The sequence below is a fragment of the Dermochelys coriacea genome, chromosome 2 (genome assembly GCF_009764565.3).
Source record: "Dermochelys coriacea isolate rDerCor1 chromosome 2, rDerCor1.pri.v4, whole genome shotgun sequence".
NCBI lineage: Eukaryota > Metazoa > Chordata > Testudines > Dermochelyidae > Dermochelys > Dermochelys coriacea.
In genome coordinates this window covers 184,581,324-184,599,620 of record NC_050069.1, presented here as the reverse complement: position 1 = coordinate 184,599,620, position 18,297 = coordinate 184,581,324, and the positions used below count along the sequence as shown (strand labels likewise).

Here is an 18,297-nt window from a genome sequence, read left to right as displayed (position 1 = left end):
CGAAAGACTCTGGTCTCTCCAACTCTAGACATACCTCTTCTCCCAGCCAAAATAATAATAATCAAGTTAATTTCTGCTTGTTTATTATCTTAGAAATATCAAGATTATCCAGTCTGATCTTCCCCAGTATTGTGGGAAGAACTGCTGTTTATCTCAAAGCACGTACTTCACTAGTTCATATTTTAATCGAAAGAATAAGAGTACTGAATCTTTATTAAAGGCATACTCTATCCAAAGTCTTAGTCATTTACTAAGTTATTTAATTTGTTAAATAAGTGGGCTTTTTCAATAAGTAGTTGAGTTTTTAAATAAAAAAAAAATTAAGAATTAAGGCTGTCAATTAATCACAGTTATCTCGTGCGATTAACTCAAAAAAATTAACTGCGATTAAAAAAATTAATTGTGATTAATCACACTATCAAACCAACTGAAATTTATTAAATATTTTTGGATTTTTCTACATTTTCAAATATATTGTTTTCTATTGCAACACAGAATACAAAGTGTACAGTGATCGCTTTATATTTATTACAAATATTTGCACTGTAAAAATGATAAAAAATATTTTTCAATTCACCTCATACAAGTACTGTACTTCAATCTCTTTATCATTAAAGTGAAACTTACAAATGTAGAATATTTTTGTTACATAACTGCACCAAAAACAATGTAAAACTTTAGAGCCTACAAGTCCACTCAGTGTGCTAAGACACACAGCTAAATTGTAAGCACACTTACACTTCAAGTCCACTCAGTCCTACGTCTTATGTTTCAAGTGGACTTGAAAGTGAGAACAGGCATTCGGCATGGCACTGTTGTAGCTGGCATCACAAGATATGAATCTTTAATGCATCTGGCACATAAATATGCCCCTTCATGCTTTGACCACCATTCCAGAGGATATGCTTCCATGCTGATGATGCTCGTTAAAAAAAAAAAATGTGTTAATTAAATTTGTGACTGAAATCCTTGGGGGAGAACTGTACGTCTCCTGTTCGTTCTACCCACATTCTGCATTATATTTTATGTTATAGCAGTCTCGGGTGATCATTGTCTCGGGTGATATGTTGTTCATTTTAAGAACATTTTCAGAGTAGATTTGACAAAATGCAAATGTGAGATACCTAAAAATAGCTACAGCACTCAACCCAAGCTTTAAGTATCTGAAGTGTCTTCCAAAATCTGAGAGGGATGAGGTGTGTAGCATGCTTTCTGAAGTCTTAAAAGAGCAACACTCAGATGCAGAAACTACAGAATCCGAACCACCAAAAAAGAAAATCAACCTTCAGCTGGTGGCATCTGACTCAGATGATGAAAATGAACATGCATCGCTCCAATCTGCTTTGGATCATTATTGAGCAGAATTTATCATCAGTATGGACGCATGTCCTCTGGAACGGTGGTTTACAGTGCAATTAATCGCATGATTAATTTTTTTAATCGCTAGACAGCCCTACTAAAAATCCTTTCCCCGCTCAACTATTCAGCATTTAGACTCCTGTAATATCATTTTACTAGTTCTCAGTCACCATAGACTCTTCCAAGTCCGACAAAACTTGAATTCCTAACGTTAAAAAATAAAATAAATAAATAAAAAATCAGAAATTGTTTAAAAAGCACAAAAAAGCCAGCCTTCTTTCTACAACATAGACCAAGAAAAATAATAGCACAACTATAGGTGCTGGAACTAGGGGTGCTACCGTACCCCCTGGCTTGAAGTGGATTCCAGCATATACAGGGTTTACAGTTTGATTCAATGGCTCTCAGCACCGCCACTATACAAATGGTTCCAGAACCGAGCATAACCCTACTTTTTGCCCCGCCCATTTTCTTTGCAGCTCAGCTTTAAACAAAGATTCATCTGGAAAGAGGTACATCATTTGGACATTTCTCATACCACAATACAACCTATTATCTGTCCTTACTTAATGGCTCTGAACCTGCAATAAACTCTGCATGCAGAGACCTTGGTACCCACCTGGAGTCCACTGCAGGATCAGGGCCCAAGTCACTTTCTTTAAAGGTATGAGTACACTGCAGCAGGGAGCGTGCCTCCCAGATGAGGTAGACAGACTCATATTAGCTTCACTCAAGCTAGCATGTTAAGAATAGCAGTGTGGATGTTGCAGCATGGACGGCAGTTTGGGCTAGCCACCTAAGCGCAGACGCAAGGGGTCAGGCAGGCTTGAACTCTCCCAGCTGCAGTATAGACATACACTAAGTATTCATAGCAGCATCTGGGCCTAAGATACTTTAAATGTGCTCATGTAGACTAGATTCTTTTGCCCATGTTCTGAAATGCACACAAGTTATATATATATATATATACACACATACACACACACACACACACACACACATACAAGTTATGCACATTATACCCCAACTAAGGTTGCCAATTTTGGTTGGGTGCACTCCTGTAGGTTTCTTCACGACAATCCTAAAGGGTTGGCAACTTTAACTCCAACCCACGATAACCGTATCCCAAAACAAAAAGTTATCAGCAATTTTAAATAACCCTCAAAATTATCACCCATTGGCATTTGCAAATATGTGGAAGGATTAAAAAAAAGTTGCAAGGTTTAATACGTTAAGATACACGATAGATGACATTTTAGAGATTGTCTCTTCAGGGCTTGAAGAAAGAGAGCAAAATATGAGGAGGAAGTACAATTGCCTTACATGCACAGCTCCTAAAGGTGGAGCTGGAAAAGGAAGGAGAAAGGAGATTTCTGATAATACCAGCAGTTGATATTGGCAAATTTTTGCCACTCTCTGGTACTGATAGTGATCCTCGGTCAGTGGTGGGCAACCTGTGCCGCATCAGGGTAATGTGATTGCAGGCCGTGAGACATTTTGCTGATGTTGACCGTCCGCAGGCATGGACCCCCGCAGCTCCCAGTGGCTGTGGTTCACTGTTTCCAGCCAACGGGGCGGCCTTCCGCTTCCTGCGGCTCCCATTGGCTAGGAACAGCGAACCACGGCAACTGGGAACTGCAAGGGGCCGTGCCTGTGGACTGTCAATGTCAGCAAAATGTCTCGCGGCCCACAATCAGATTACCCTAATGGGCCGCATGCGGCCCACAGGCCTCAGGTTGCCCACCATTGTCCTAGGAGATATCTGGAAGTTAACAATGGGAGGGATAGTTGGGGTCACAGAAATCAGAGTGATAGGGGGCATAAGGGATTTTGAGATGAAAAATGGCCTGGAGGTTAAGGCAAAGGACAGAGACTTGAGAACATCTGGGCTCAATGTCCAGCTTTGACACAGCCATCCTGTGTGACTCTGGGCAAATCGCCTAGTCTCTCTTTCCCATCTGTACAACTGGAATAATAATTCTTCCTGTCTCCCACCTTTTATCTGTTGTGTCTGTTTAGACTGTCAGCTCTTCGGGCAGGTCACTTTTCTTACTCTGTGTATTTACAGTGCTTATTGGAACGGAGCCTCAATCTCTGGCAGGGCTCCAGACACAACTAAAATGCAAAAAATAAAGAAGATAGATATTTAGTTGATTTTCAGGCAGGGAAGACAATGGGTGAGGGGGAAGCAAAAACAATAAGGAAAGATGAAAGCAAAAGCAGTTAGTGGCACACAGATGCCCTCAGATCCCCTGTTAAACCACAAATCATCTTTGTTACTAGTTCTTAAATGATGGTTTAGTGATTAGGGCTATAGCATAGAATTTGGGAGACCCAGATTAAATTACCTGCTCCGCTACTGACTTTCTGTGTGAGCTTAGGCTTTACCTCTGTGTCTCCGTTCCCCATCTGTAATATAGGGATAATAGCACTTCCCAGTCTCACAGGGGTTTTGGGAACTGCTGAGAGATCTACTGATGAAAAACTAGCTTGTGATATCTCTACATATGCTAAATAGCACCTATGACTGATTTGGAGCTGCTCTGCAGTAAGTTAGGAATACTGTGTGTTGACCTGTTTATTGGGATGTTTACTGCATAAATACTGGTTTAGTTCAATAGGGGTGCTGTAAGGAAAACAAGCAGGAAGGAATCAAAATGGCTGAAGATAAGCCACTTCTCAGCAAACACTTAAGAGTTGTTAAGAGACAATGCCCCAACTATTAATTTTGACAATTCAACCTCCTAACTGCAGCAAATTTACAAAACCGGTTTTAATGAGTACAGCCAAGGCCTGGAAACCTGAAGATCAAAAAGTACTAGAACAGCTGAAAAATGGACTCCCTCAAGAAAGAGACAGCCATTCAGAAAAAATCAGAGTAACCCTCAGGATCTGCTAGGGTGTCTACAGAAGTTAGGTCTGTAAGATACCATGGGGGATGACAGGTTTCAGAGTAGCAGCCGTGTTAGTCTGTATTCGCAAAAAGAAAAGGAGTACTTGTGGCACCCTAGAGACTAACAAATTTATTAGAGCATAAGCTTTCGTGAGCTACAGCTCACTTCATCGGATGCATCCGATGAAGTGAGCTGTAGCTCACGAAAGCTTATGCTCTAATAAATTTGTTAGTCTCTAGGGTGCCACAAGTACTCCTTTTCTTCATGGGGGATGGTAAGTCTTTAGGTAAGAAACATTTATGTAGACTGTTTCAAAATTCTTCTTCTCTAAATGCTTTGTTCCTACTGTTAAACAACAATTTGGTTTTAAGAGTGCTGTCTGGCCACCACACACACTCACACTCCTGAAGGGAAGAACTGCAGGTGCTGGACCTGTCATACCTGCTGTGTAAGCACAGTCAGTACACAGGGTACTGTAGCTCAGAGCCTGGTGCACGAATGGGAGAAACATGGAAATCCACCCCATGATAGAGAAGTAAAGGCTTGACACTTGCGGGTTTGCACTCAGAGAGACAGCAAAGGAAGAGAGGTGCAGGTAGCACTGAAACCGTGCCAGGACCTTACACCATAAGAACCTGTCAAAAATCACAGATTTATTTTTTAAATTCCAAGGCAGCAGCACAAGTAAAGTATGCATTTTCACAGAATATGCACAGCCACCAAGCCCCTCCTGAACTGCTATGATTTTTCCAAGAGCAGGGAAGTGGGTATCCATGCATATCAATCTAGGTACAAGCTTGTAGTGCACAGCAGCGTTAGTTGGAGCAGTAGTTCGGGGCGGGGGGGAGAAGAACCGGGAGCTGGTTTTATGCGGGGCACATTAACCAGTGCCGCAGCTGCCACTTGGAATGCAAGCTACAAGGTGTATGGAGTTTGAGACTAGTGAGCACAGATGCCCACTTCCAACTCCCACAATTTTGCCAACAGCACATCTTGGGCTAAGTTCACTATTTCCACTCAGTCCGTGAAATTGTGATTTTCACAGGGCTCTAACTGTGAAATCAAGGAAACTAGTCACAGAGTAAGATACTACTCAGTCTGAGTGAAGGGATCACATCTGTCTCTTTGAGATCGATCACTGGATAAATGGGGCTTTAGATGATCTACCACAGGTCAGTTACGACTCTATGCTCCTACCCTGTCTTAATTATTCAAGTTGTATTCATCCCATTTAGACTGTAAACTCCACAGGGCAAGTACTTGTCTAACAACTTGTCTTGTGCAGCCCCATGAAAACTTATAGCACTTTACAACTAAAAGATAATACTAGTAAAATGCACAGTATTGCAGCTCCACCACTTAAACACAAGAATTAAATGTGAATCTGATTAATTTAATGGTGTAGTTCTTTGTCACAGAACAAGTCAAGAGCCATTGTGGGTTTATTTAAAAAGATCTCTCTATGCTTGACATTCTTCCTCCTCCCCTCCCAAGCCAAACTTACCACTAGCATGTGTGGCATAGACCTCCCTGAAGTTAATAATTACTCTGTTTACACCCGTGGTGAATTTGGTCCTATTATTCAAAGTAGTGTTATCCTATCATTGTAACAGAATAGGATTTTTTGTTTTAATTTCCAAGTTATTGCCTCTTCCTCCCTGTAAGAAGGGCAATAGCATGTCCTATCTCCAGGAGAATAGCTGTGTACATAAACCAGAGTTACACTCTCATAAGCAACTTTGTATGTATTTAGCACTTCCAATCTCCATTAGGGAAATACAGCAAATTGTTAACTCTGGTTTACATCCAGGAGGGGAGAGGGAAGGGGGACAGCAACTTTGAGAATCCTAGTGTAGATCAGCCACCAGTTCCCATCACATTTTAAGCACCACAAGATGTGATCCAGCCCAGAAAAGATCTAGTCAACAGGGTACTTGAAACTTGGGTAGCTGTTTACACAAGGTTTCCCAGTACTGCTGATGGAGCTGAACCAGTATAAGTGACATGAGAGTCTCTGCACGATTTCCCTGGTGTAGACAAGACCAGTGAGTCAATATCTGAGCTAGGAATACAATGCTACAAATCCTGGCTCCCTCGCCTATGCTTAGACTATATTCAGCTCTGAAGAGTCCAATATATCTATTTTCACAGATGCATGGGAAAACCATTGGACTCCTACTAACATATTTTCCAGGAGATCTGGAATATTTTTACCACTTGCAATAAACCTCAATTATCTATTTTTGCAATATTGCAAAACTGCTGGTTTGTTTTGGAACAAACAGCCAAGAAAAGGATTAAAAGAACAAACAAACATTACAAGGATAAGCTACTACCAAAGTGCAGAGACCATTCACCCTGCTTTTTAACGAGAAAACTTTTTTAGTTTGCAGAGAGATCAAAAAGCAGCTTTGTGGTGCAACAGTACAAGACTTAATCCCAGTGGGGAAAGGGTCCAACTCCACTAGAAAATGTGCTCGTTACCAAATCGCACAAAACTAGTCCCCGCACTTTGCAACACAGATCCACACAACCAGTCACTCTTTTTTAAAAAATTTGTTAGTCTCTAATTTGTTAGGCGCCACAAGTCCTCCTTTTCTTTTTGCGAATACAGACTAACACGGCTGCTACTCTGAAACCTGTCACTCTTTTTTAAGTACTCTGTACCTGAGGGCACAAACCAGAGTCCGCCCCGCGGGTGAAAGAGCAAAGATGGCTTCATGATTCACCCCACATGCAGGCAAGCCTCTAAAATATTTATAGGTTTCAGAGTAGCAGTAAAAAGAAAAGGAGGACTTGTGGCACCTTAGAGACTAACAAATTTATTAGAGCATAAGCTTTCGTGAGCTACAGCTCACTTCGTAGTAACTAAATGTGTTAGTCTCTAAGGTGCCACAAGTCCTCCTTTTCTTTTTGTAAAATATTCATGTAGTCGGTATTTTGCACATGTAGAATACAACACCCCTTCCCTTAAAAGCAATATGGACCCTCTCCTGCGTTCCTTGAGCACCCCCCACTAGCTTCCTGGCAGGGTTGGGTGCCCAAGGAAGGTGGGATTGGGGGCCCCTCCCGAAACACATCCTTCAGCGCAACGCAGCCCTGCCGAACGCGGGAGCGCCTATGGGAAGGTGGTCTCGGGGCTCTCGCTCTCCCTTTTAGCCTTCGGGAATAAGCGAGGGGAAGGCGGTGGGGTCCTGCATGAGCCCTGAGTGCCCCCTGCCTAAAGCAGAGGTGCAGGCTGTTTCCTCCTGTGGGCAGCTCCCTGGCTTGCTGCACTTCCCACGGATACAATGGCGACACGCACCCACCCACCCACCTGAATCCTGACGGGGCGGCAGGACGCCAGCCCGCAGAGGCATCTGCCGCTGCGGCTGCTCTGTGCTCCTCCATCGCGCGCAGCTCGACCCAGCGGCCTGGCGCGTAAACAAAACCCATCCTAGTGGGCTCGCCCCACACCCGGGCGGGCCAGCGTTCTAACCCCTCCCTCCCGTCGACGTCATTTCAGGGAAACGGGCGGCTCGCGCCGGGGATGGAACCCTGAGCCGCTGAGAGTTCGAAAATCGAAACCAGCCTGTCCTGAGCCGCCCCCCCGCCCGGAGCTTAAGAGGCGGCGGGGGGAGGGGGGGGGGAGCAGGATTTGTCGGCCGCCCGCGCCGCTTGCACGTTGGGAGGCGTCCCGTGTACCGCTCACTAGGGATTTCGCCCCCCCCCCCGTGTTAACCTACCCGTAAGGTGCTTAATGATGTTTTTATTAGGTGCCAGGAAGGGGCAACATGAGGGGTGACAGCCCAAGCCTTGGATGACCAATCTGAACTCCCCCCCCCACCCCCCAATATTGGAATCCAGATCCCAGGGGTTGTTTTTGACCATGAAGACACTTACCGGGCAGCTGCAACGTTTCGAAAGCTTATGCGCAAATAAATTTGTTAGTCTCTAAGGTGCCACAAGGCCTCCTTTTCTTTTAACGTTTACATTGTGATTTCAGACTGCTCCAAACTTTGGGTCCTGTGTTTTAGTCCTCTCTCTGAAAACCTTTGGGTGCAAAAGGGATTTTGCTGTATGGTTCCCTGGGACATTTACCTTCCATATCATCGTTTTAAAGTGAAAACGAAACACGAAAGCTTATGCCCAAATAAATCTCTTAGTCTTTAAGGTGCCACCGGACTCCTTGTTGTTTTTGTGGATACAGACTAACACACGGCTACCCCCGATACTTGATTTTTAAAGTGCATGATTCAAAATTATGCTTCTGAACATGCATTATTAGTAGGGCTGTTGATTAATCGCTGTTAATTCATGCGATTAACTCAAAAAATGGATTGTAATTAATCACACTGTAAAACAATAGAATGCCAATTGAAATTTATTAAATATTTTGTATGTTTTTCTACATTTTCAAATATATTGATTTCAATTACAACACAATACAAAGTGTACAGTGCTCACTTTATATTATTATTTTATTACAAATATTTGCACTATAAAAATGATAAATAAAAGAAATAGTATTTTTCAATTCACATCATATAATCTCGTTATTGTGAATCTTTGTAGTGGGATCTACATTCACAATCGTGAAAGTTTAACATACAAATGTTGAATTTTTTTTGTAACATAACTGCACTCACAAACAAAACAATGTAAAACCTAAAAGTCCACTGAGTCCTACGTCCTGTTCAGCCAATTGCTAAGACCATCAAGTTTGTTTTATATTTACAGGAGATACTGCTGACTGCTTCTTATTTACAATGTCACCTGAAAGTAAGAACAGGCATTCACATGGCCCTGTTGTAACCAGCATTGCAAGGTATTTATGTGCCAGATATGCTAAATGTTCAAATGCCCCTTCATGCTTCAGCCACCATTCCAGAGGATATGTTTCCATGCTGATGATTCTCGTAAAAAAAAAAATGCATTAATTCAATTTGTGACTGAACTTCTTGGGGAGAATTGTATGTCTCCTGTTCTGTTTTACCTGCATAGATTTCATATTATAGTAGTCTTGGATGATGACCCCGCACATGTTGTTCATTTTAAGAACACTTTCACAGCAGATCTCACAAAATGCAAAGAAGGTACCAATGTGAGATTTCTAAGGATAGATACAGCACTCGAGCCAAGGTTTAAGAATCTGAAGTGCCTTCCAAAATCTGAGAGTGACGAGGTGTGGAGAATGCTTTCAAAAGTCTCAAAAGAGCAACATTCAGATACGGAAACTACAGAACCCAAACCACCAAAAAAGAAAATCAACCTTCTGCTGGTGGCATCTGATTCAGATGATGAAAATGAACATGTGTCGGTCCGCTCTGTTTTGGATCCTTATCAAGCAGAACCCGTCATCAGCATGGATGCATGTGTTCTGGAATGGTGGTTGAAGCATGAAGGGATATATGAATCTTTCCCGCATCTGGCATGTAAATATCTTGCGATGCCAGCGAACCAGTGCCATGCAAAAAGCTCCTGTTCTGACTTTCAGGTGACATTGTAAACAAGACGTGGGCAGCACTATCTCTTGCAAATTGTAACGAAAGTTTTTTGTTTGAGTGATTGGCTAAAGTAGGACTGAGTAGACTTGTAAGTTCTAAAGTCTGACATTGTTTTATTTTTGAATGCAGTTATTTTTTATACATAGTTCTACATTTGTAAGTTAAACTTTCATTATAAAGAGATTGCACTACAGTACTTGTATGAGGTGAATTAAAGTGAGCACTGTACACTTTGTATTCTGTGTTGTAATTGAAATCAATATATTTGAAAATGTAGAAAACACCCAAAATATTTAAATAAATGGTATTCTATTATTGTTTAACAGTTAAACACATGATTAATCACAATTAATCACATTTTTTAATCACGAGATGAATCGTGATTATTTTTTTTAATCGCTTGGCATCCCTAATTATTACTAATTATTGGGAGTCAGCATGGGGTCAGTGAATAGAGAAAAAGACTGGAACAGCAGAGATTCTGTCTTAGCAGGACCATTAACTTGCTGTCTGACCGTGTGCAAGTCTGTTAAGGCCTAGTGTTCAGTGGTAGGTGTGAATGGTCAATGTGTATGCAAATCATGCTTTCTGTTTTCCCAACTATAAAATAGGGATGATATTATGTACCCCATCTTCAGAAAGTACTGTAGGATTCTTGGATAATGTGTTCTAGAAGTGCAAAGTATTACTAATTGGAGGATTTTAAAAAAAGGTATAATATTTTAAATGCCTCAATGACTTACTTAACATATAAGTATGTAGAGTATTCATATATATTAAGTTTCAATAGCATCTTTTATCACAAAGCACTTTACAATAATTAATTAGCGATGCCTCACAACACCTCAGTGAGGTAGGTAATTATTTCTGCACTCATTTTAGTGTGAGACAACCCTGTGTGTATAAGGAAACCTCACATTTTTAAGAAATTTGAAACTTTCACATGCCACTTTCTACCTTTTTTTTAATTAAAGAAAGCAAATTGATAGCCTACAGCAAAGATGTATAACTTGCCAATGTATCTTTCAGTAATTGTTTTTGTTCTAAACAAAACTTTTAAAATGAGGCATTTCAATAGAGTGAAAGCTGTTACAATCAACTGATCTCTTAATATACACAAGGTCTTACAGGCTGACAAGTCTGTGTCTTCTACACAGAGCATTTTCAGAATTTCTACTGCTGTAGCACCACATATGGGGTACTAGCAATTGTGCTGTCACGAGAGATTTTTACAACCACATAATTTAACTTTGATCAGAGAAAGTCTAGACAACACATTGGCAAAAACACCTTGTGCATGGTCTACACTAGTGCTCCCACAGTTGCTAGGATCCGTGGAGCTGTATCAGTGCTAGAACAACAGAGGAGAACTTTAGAAACTACTCTGTGTAATTTTATTTATATATATTAAGTGAGCTGAAGAAGACAAAGTCCGTGGGTGAGATGCAGCAGTTCTTACTCAAGCGAAACTCACACTAACTGGACAAAATGTATATAAGCCTGTTGCCGGGGCTGAGTAATGGAAGGCTGGCTCATAGAGGTGAAGGCCAGTTCACTTGGAGTTTGGTGCAAACTTGAAACTAGACATCCATTCTGGGTCATCACACTTAAATGCAGGCATACAGTTTCACTTTACTCATCTCACATTAATTCTGATAAAACTTCTTGCAAAATTCTGCTACAGAATTCAGCAGGAATTATGACCTGAAACACTCTCACAGCAAACATGCATTACGGTATCTCCAAGAGAACAGTCATACATTTGAAATGAGTCACAATATAGCAAATGAAAGTTAGTTTGTTTCTTTTTCTTCTGCACCAGCTTTACAAATGAAACTTAGCAGTATGCAAAACAATAGCCCATGTGAAGTCTTTTCCTCCCATTGAAAGTGAAAGGAACAATTCCAAATGCAGCAGCTCTACTCCACACAAGTATGCAAGGTTTCTGGGAACTGCTAAGTTTCGCCTTTAAAGTTGAGTGTGGAAGGAATAGAAATTGAATGGAGATGGACCCTTTTGTGGAGCAGTACTGAGTGTCCAGAGGCACAAGCATGCTTGCTAGCAAGAATGGTGGTAGTAGTGGCAACATTTTGCCAATATAGCTTATGCCAGCTTCCCTGAGCAAAATGAACTATACCAGCAAAAGCATAATTTCGCCAATATAACTGTCTGCACTAGGCGTTTTTGCCAGTACACCTATGTCAGTCACAGATCATACCTCATCACACCCCTAACCAACATAGTTATGTCAGCAAAAAATTTGTCATGTAAACCGGGCTATAAGGCACCTAAATACCCATATAAATGCATCCACAATAGAAATTATACCAGCATAACTATTTCAATAAAAAAAATCATAACCCCAACTGAAATAGTACAAAAACTATGTGTAAACCAGACCTATGTGCCTTTATAATTCGCACCCTTTGCTGAGGAGGGGGCTTTCACTTCTGATAGGGAAGCAAAGGGAAGCCCCGAGACCAGTCACACGCCCCTCTCCAGCAGTGCAGGCAGGTCAGTTTGGGCACCCGCAGCAGCCGGTAGAGACATAAATCACTACCAGGACAGGAGGGCTGGCAGTCATGCGTGTGAGAGAGAGAGACATTCAGTCCCTCTTGCTCACTATTAGGACGTGGTTGGCATGGAGAGGCAGGGTTTTTGGGTGTGTCTGAGGAGGTAGGTATGGGGCAGGCTCTGTCTCCTCAGGCAGATCAGAATGTAGCAGCCTGCCTGCTTAGTGAATTGTTCCCATTGTTCTTAGTGAATTTCCCCAGGAGTATAAAACAGGTGTAAACATTTTAAGGCTCCTTTGAATTGCCAGAGTGGTGTAAAAGAGTCTTATTGTAAAGGACAGTGTGCCTTATAAATGCTTATGGTGCTTTAGTGATTAGAACTGGACTAAATTTTTAGATTGAAAAAATTTCCTATCAAAATGTGCTCCATGAACTGTTTGCTACTGACCTTTCTGGAGATGATCAGTAGCCAATATACATTGTGAGTATGAGTCACCAGCCCTCACTTGCTCTTTAGTTGCCTATGATGTAACACTGAGCATATGGCTACCTATTTTGTTGACTAATAACTAGAAATAAAGGGTCAACAATAGCTACATTACTATTAGACAGAAGGGGTTTGGGGATTTCTTCCAATGCTCCCCACTCCCATTCTTAATCCATTGTATTATAGGGCTTGGCTACACTTACATTTTATAGCGCTCTAACTTGCTGGCTCGGGGTGTGAAAAATCACCCCCCTGAGTGCAGCAAGTCAGAATGCTTTAAAGCGCTAGAGTAAACGCTAGAGCCACGCTCCCAGCTCTTGGAGCTAATCCCCTCATAGAGGTGGATTACCAGGAGCGCTGGGAGAGCGCTCTCCCCGCGCTCGCACGCAACCGCACGCACACTTCAAAGCGCTGCCGTGGGAGCGCACCCGCGACAGCGCTTTGAAGTTTCCAGTGTAGCCATGCCCTTAGTCTAAATAAATTACCAAAATAATTGAAACCAGTGTGATTATACTGCATTATTTTAACAAATAAAATACGCGGAATTTTAAAATATTGTGCACAGAATTTTTAATTTTGTTGGTGCCGAATTTTTAATTTTTTGATGCAGAATTCCCCCAGGAGTAGTCCAGTGTAGATGGGCATGGATATAAGGCATACAGGATTTTTTTTAAACAAGCATGCCAGCCACAACAAGTAGCCTACAGTGAAGTTTTTTTAATACAGTACCACACACTTTGTTATCTTATTATTACTACTTAAACAAGACTAAATAGGTGGCCATTGCTGTCCTTACCATCATAGGCGGGATAGAACTAACTCAGCAAAATGAATGTCTTAGCTCTGTTCCTGTTTCTATTCCAGTATCTACCCTGATACTTCCACCAAACCTTGTCCTGTCAAACATTTATGTTTCCAGATTTGTTAGGGAAGTGAACAGGGGAGTATCAAGTATAAACCACTATGAAATGGAATAAGCTGTGATTGGCAACAGGCACTGTCTCTCCTAATTTCACCAAGTCTTATAAAGCAGCCCCCCAAATATCCCTCCCCTACAACATAATATGGATGTGTATGGGAAAAGCAGTCTTCTCAGTCCTTGCAAAGTAAAGGTATGAGTAATAAAACTGTAAGGACTTGGCTTCATGAGAAACTTGCATGGCTAAACTAAAGGCACGGTTTTAAACAAGTTTTCTTCAGCCAATTCAAAAGGCTGCATGGATGTTTAAACCAGCCTTATTTCAGTTTTGCATAAATCAACTGGGAACAGGTTTAATCAAAACCAAAATAAGCCACTCTTAAACTGAACTAAGGCTGTGTCTGCACTAGAAACAACACAGCTGTGCCGCTGTAGCATAGACACTTACTACAACAACAGAAAGAGTTCTTCTGTTGCTGTAGTAAATCCACCTCTTCAAGGCCAGGTAATTAGGTCCATGGAAGGTCCATTCTTCCCTAAATCTATTGGTGTCTGCACTGGGCCTTAGGTCAGCTTAACTACGTCACATGGCATGAAATTTTTCACAGCCCGAGCAACGTAGTTAAATCAGCCTAACTTTGTAGCATAGACCAACCTTAAGTGTCCACACATGGCTTTGCACTCAGTTAACTAGATTTAAAAAACAATTTAAGTTAAACTAGGAATTTCTTAGGCAAACAAAGCCTAGAAATAAGGACTTACCTACACAGGGAATTTTTGCACTGAGGAAACCCCTAGAGCAGCCACATTGCACTTATATAAAAAGTGTTACCAGTGCATCTTACCCAGTGTCGAACTGGAGTAAGTTGTATGGATGCAAGTCACATTTTACACTGATGCAACACATCTACAGTAGAGCCTTGCACCAGTTCAGCTCACCTCAGTGTGGCTACATCAAGGCAAAAAAACCCCACAACCCACTGTAGACAAGCCTATAGGGATACTGTACTGCACTTTGGGCATTTACACCTATGTGCTACTAGATCAGAATGGTAGTGTTTCACACCCACTTTATAGAAGTATAACTGACTGCACAAGATACAGAATAGTGCAGAATTGGGCCCAAGTTATGTATTTTTAATAGTATTCTCATCTCTCTGTCTTATCTGAATACTAACTTTCACATTCCTGACTTGGAACCTGATTCAAAGCCCTTTGAAGTCCATAGAAAGACTCATACTGATTGCAATGGGCCTTTGTCCCAGGAACCACATATAGATTGGAACAAAGGAAGAACATCCAACTAATGTAGACCAACACTTTTAGAACTCAAAGTTAAAGTCATTCACAAACAAACTCAACAGTATTACACCTTCAAATAGACTTTTACAAATAATGTCCAGATGGGGCAATCCATTTTTTTGGGCTGTCATGTCCTGAAATTCTTAGTCAGTTTTTACCATCTCTTGCTCAAGAGATAGGGTGACCAAGAGGTAGGGTGACCATATTTCCTTATTCTGAATATGGGACACCTGATAAAAATTTAAATGGCAATCAATCAGAACTATGCAGTACAAATGTTCAAATTAACATCAGGTTGACTGAGTCCCTGTTAAAAAGAAATACCCCATAGTTAGATTATTTTTATTTACCTTCTTATCTTTAAGGCTTTACAGTTCACACAGGGAGGGGTGACACACACCCACCTGCCCCCCACACACACACACACGGGGAGAGGTGACAAACACACTCCTGTACATCTCTCTTACACAGGGAGGGGGACTGACCAACCCAACTCTCCCTGCCTGGGATTCTGTGACCTCCATGGCTGGCTGCACCCCCAGGATGGACCCACTTCTCCCAGTACTTGGCGCCACATCTTCCCAAGGCAACCAGTGGCGGGGAGGGAGGCACACAGGGTCATATGCCCTCCCCCCAGATTTCTGCCAGAGTTCACACCAGTATGTGGCTGCCAGCAGCCTTTTGGCACTGTGTGGGAGGGAAGGAAGGGAGCTACTTCCAGCTGCAGGGGAGGAGGAGGGGGGAAGGGATGACCTGGCCCATGTCTTTGCAGAGCTCATCTCTTCTTCTCCTCTCCCCCCCAGCTCCTTCCCACCCCCAAAAGTTGGAAGCAGCTTGTTCCTTTCTGTCCACACAGTGTTGAAAGGCAGCTAACACCTCCAGGCTGCTGCTGGTCACCAACATAATCCAGACACCTCCTGTCCAGCAGCTACAGCATGGGCAGGAAGGGGTTAAGCCCTGCTATAAATATAAAGGGAAGGGTAAACACCTTTAAATCCCTCCTGACCAGAGGAAAAACCCTTTCACCTGTAAAGGGTTAAGAAGCTAAGATAACCTCGCTGGCACCTGACCAATGAGGAGACAAGATACTTTCAAAGCTGGAGTGGGGGGAAACAAAAGGCTCACTCGCTGGCTCTGTGTGTGACTCCTGCTGGGACCAGAGCAGGAATGCAGGTCAGAACTCCTGTAAAGAGTTAATAAGTAATCTAGTTAGATATGCATTAGATTCTGTTTTGTTTAAATGGCTGATAAAATAAGTTGTGCCAAATGGAATGTATATTCCTGTTTTTGTGCCTTTTTGTAACTTAAGGTTTAGCCAAGAAGGATTCTCTATGTTTTGAATCTGATTACCCTGTAGGGTATTTACCATCCTGATTTTACAGAGGTGATTCTTTTACTTTTTCTTTAATTAAAATTCTTCTTTTAAGAACCTGATTGCTTTTTGATTGCTCTTAAAATCCAAGGGTTTGGGTCTATGCAAATTGGTGAGGATTTTTATCAAGCCTTCCAGAGGAAAGGGGATGTAGGGCTTGGGGGGATTTTGCGGGGAAAGATGTTTCCAAGTGGGCTCTTTCCCTGTTATATTTGTTAGACGCTTGGTGGTTGCAGCAATAAGGTCCAGGGACAAAACGTAAAATAGTTTGTACATTGAGGAAGCTTTAACCTAAGCTGGTAAAAATAAGCTTAGGGGTTTTTTCATGCAGGTCCCCACATCTGTACCCTAGAGTTCAGAGTGGGGAAGGAACCTTAACAAGCCCTAAGGATGCATTGTGCACCAGGGCCCAGGGAACCTGACTGTAGGGACTTCAATCAACCCGGCCAGAGAGGTGGCTCAGCAGGGAAAAGTGACTAGGGGATGAAGCAGCCCTGGGCTCCCTGGGGGCAAGACCCAGGGCGAAGGGGTGGGAGGTGAAGAGGGTGCTAAGCCCTTGCCCCAGGGCCTGCTGTGGAGCCTGCAGTTTCGGGGCATGAACAGGCTGGAAATCTCTCCCTCCAGTCCCCACTCCAGAGCTTAGCTGAGGGGTAGAGCTGTGTGGGACTTTGCACATGCAGGGCTCAGCTCCTCCTGGCCAGTATCCCAGTCGGAGGGCCTTGGGCTTTCCCAGGGCACTAGCCCAGCCAGAGGCAGTGGGTGAAGGAAGGAGCCTGCTGGCCAGGCTGCTGGTAAGCTGAGCACACTACCAGGGGATGGTTCTCTGCACAGCGCTGGGAATGGGACACGCCCCACCAGTGGGAATATGGAGGAGCAGCAGGGCTAGAGGGGGAGTGAAGAGGCAAAGCAGGGAGAGGACAGCAAGAGGGGAAGCACATAAAGGGCCGATGGGTGGGCAGCAGAGGTGACACATAACCAGCCGGCACCTGCCTGCACTCACCAGCCACCGCAGCCTGAAACAGGATGGGTGGGGGCGGGCCCGCTGACTGAGAGCCAGCACAGAGAGGGCTGTGCTAATGGACCAGCTGTGGGAGTGGCCGACCCTGCACACTGCATCTTCGCCCCACCACAAGCCTTGCACACCCACCCCCATCGTTGGCCACTGGACTCTCCCCGCAACTCACCGCTGGTGGGAGGGTGGCTGGTGAGCAAGTGTCTGGCCAGGACTGATGTGAGGGAGACAGAAAATACTGGACAATTTGCCCGTTTTTAAGAAAAAGTCAAGACACCTGAAGGAGAGCTTAAATACAGGACTATTCCTTTAAAAATGGGATGATTGGTCACCCTAATCTGAGGTCTTGTGAGTGAGGAGGTGAATTTAAAGTGCACTAGCTACTATGAACCAACTCCCTGTGTGAACACTCGTACTGCACACTTATAGTGCCCTCAGGTGGTTTAGCTTAATACAGTTCCAAGGTAAGTGCACAGTAAGAGTGTCCACATGGGGAGTTTGGGTAGAGAACTAGTGCACACCAGCTACTGTGGGCTTCTTCCCCTGCAAAGATAAGCCCTGAGTTTCTATTTGGATAGAATCCTGTTCAAGATTAATGCAAGGCAGTTTTGGTGTGTGTAGAACCTTCATTTTCATGCATTGTCTGTGAGAGTGACTTGAACTGGGCAGAGGTATAAACACGTACTATTTGTGTCGTTACACTCCATATGCTTATGATAAACTTGTTGCAAGATGGCTTCTGTAAGATATCATTGGAAAGGTTATGATTGATTAAATGTGATTATCCAATTTGTATGCCTGTATCATTTCTGGTTTCAGAGTAGCAGCCATGTTAGTCTGTATCCGCAAAAAGAAAAGGAGTACTTCTGGCACATTAGAGATTAACAAATTTATTTGAGCATAAGCTGTATCTGAAGTTAGGAATATTAATCATGTATCTGTATTTCAAATGT

At 42.8% G+C, this 18,297-nt stretch overlaps 1 protein-coding gene across 7 annotated transcripts in view; it reads right to left on the bottom strand.

Moving 5' to 3' along the window:
* TRANK1 (tetratricopeptide repeat and ankyrin repeat containing 1) overlaps positions 1-18,297 on the bottom strand; it is a 114,768-nt gene that overhangs the window by 70,492 nt on the left and 25,979 nt on the right. For 2 of the 7 annotated variants that reach the window (XM_043508804.1, XM_038388697.2), the window contains exons 1-2: positions 7,570-7,721; positions 3,355-3,474 (exon numbers count right to left, since the gene is read on the bottom strand). Coding sequence is in view for 3 of the 7 variants with exons in the window: in XM_038388693.2 (XP_038244621.1) it covers positions 7,570-7,688 (119 nt within the window). In the remaining 4 variants the exon portion in view is untranslated. Of the gene's footprint in view, positions 1-3,354; positions 3,475-4,694; positions 4,889-7,569; positions 7,827-18,297 lie in introns of those variants that run through there. The other 5 variants (XM_043508802.1, XM_043508803.1, XM_038388693.2 and 2 more) reach the window with 5 other exon arrangements.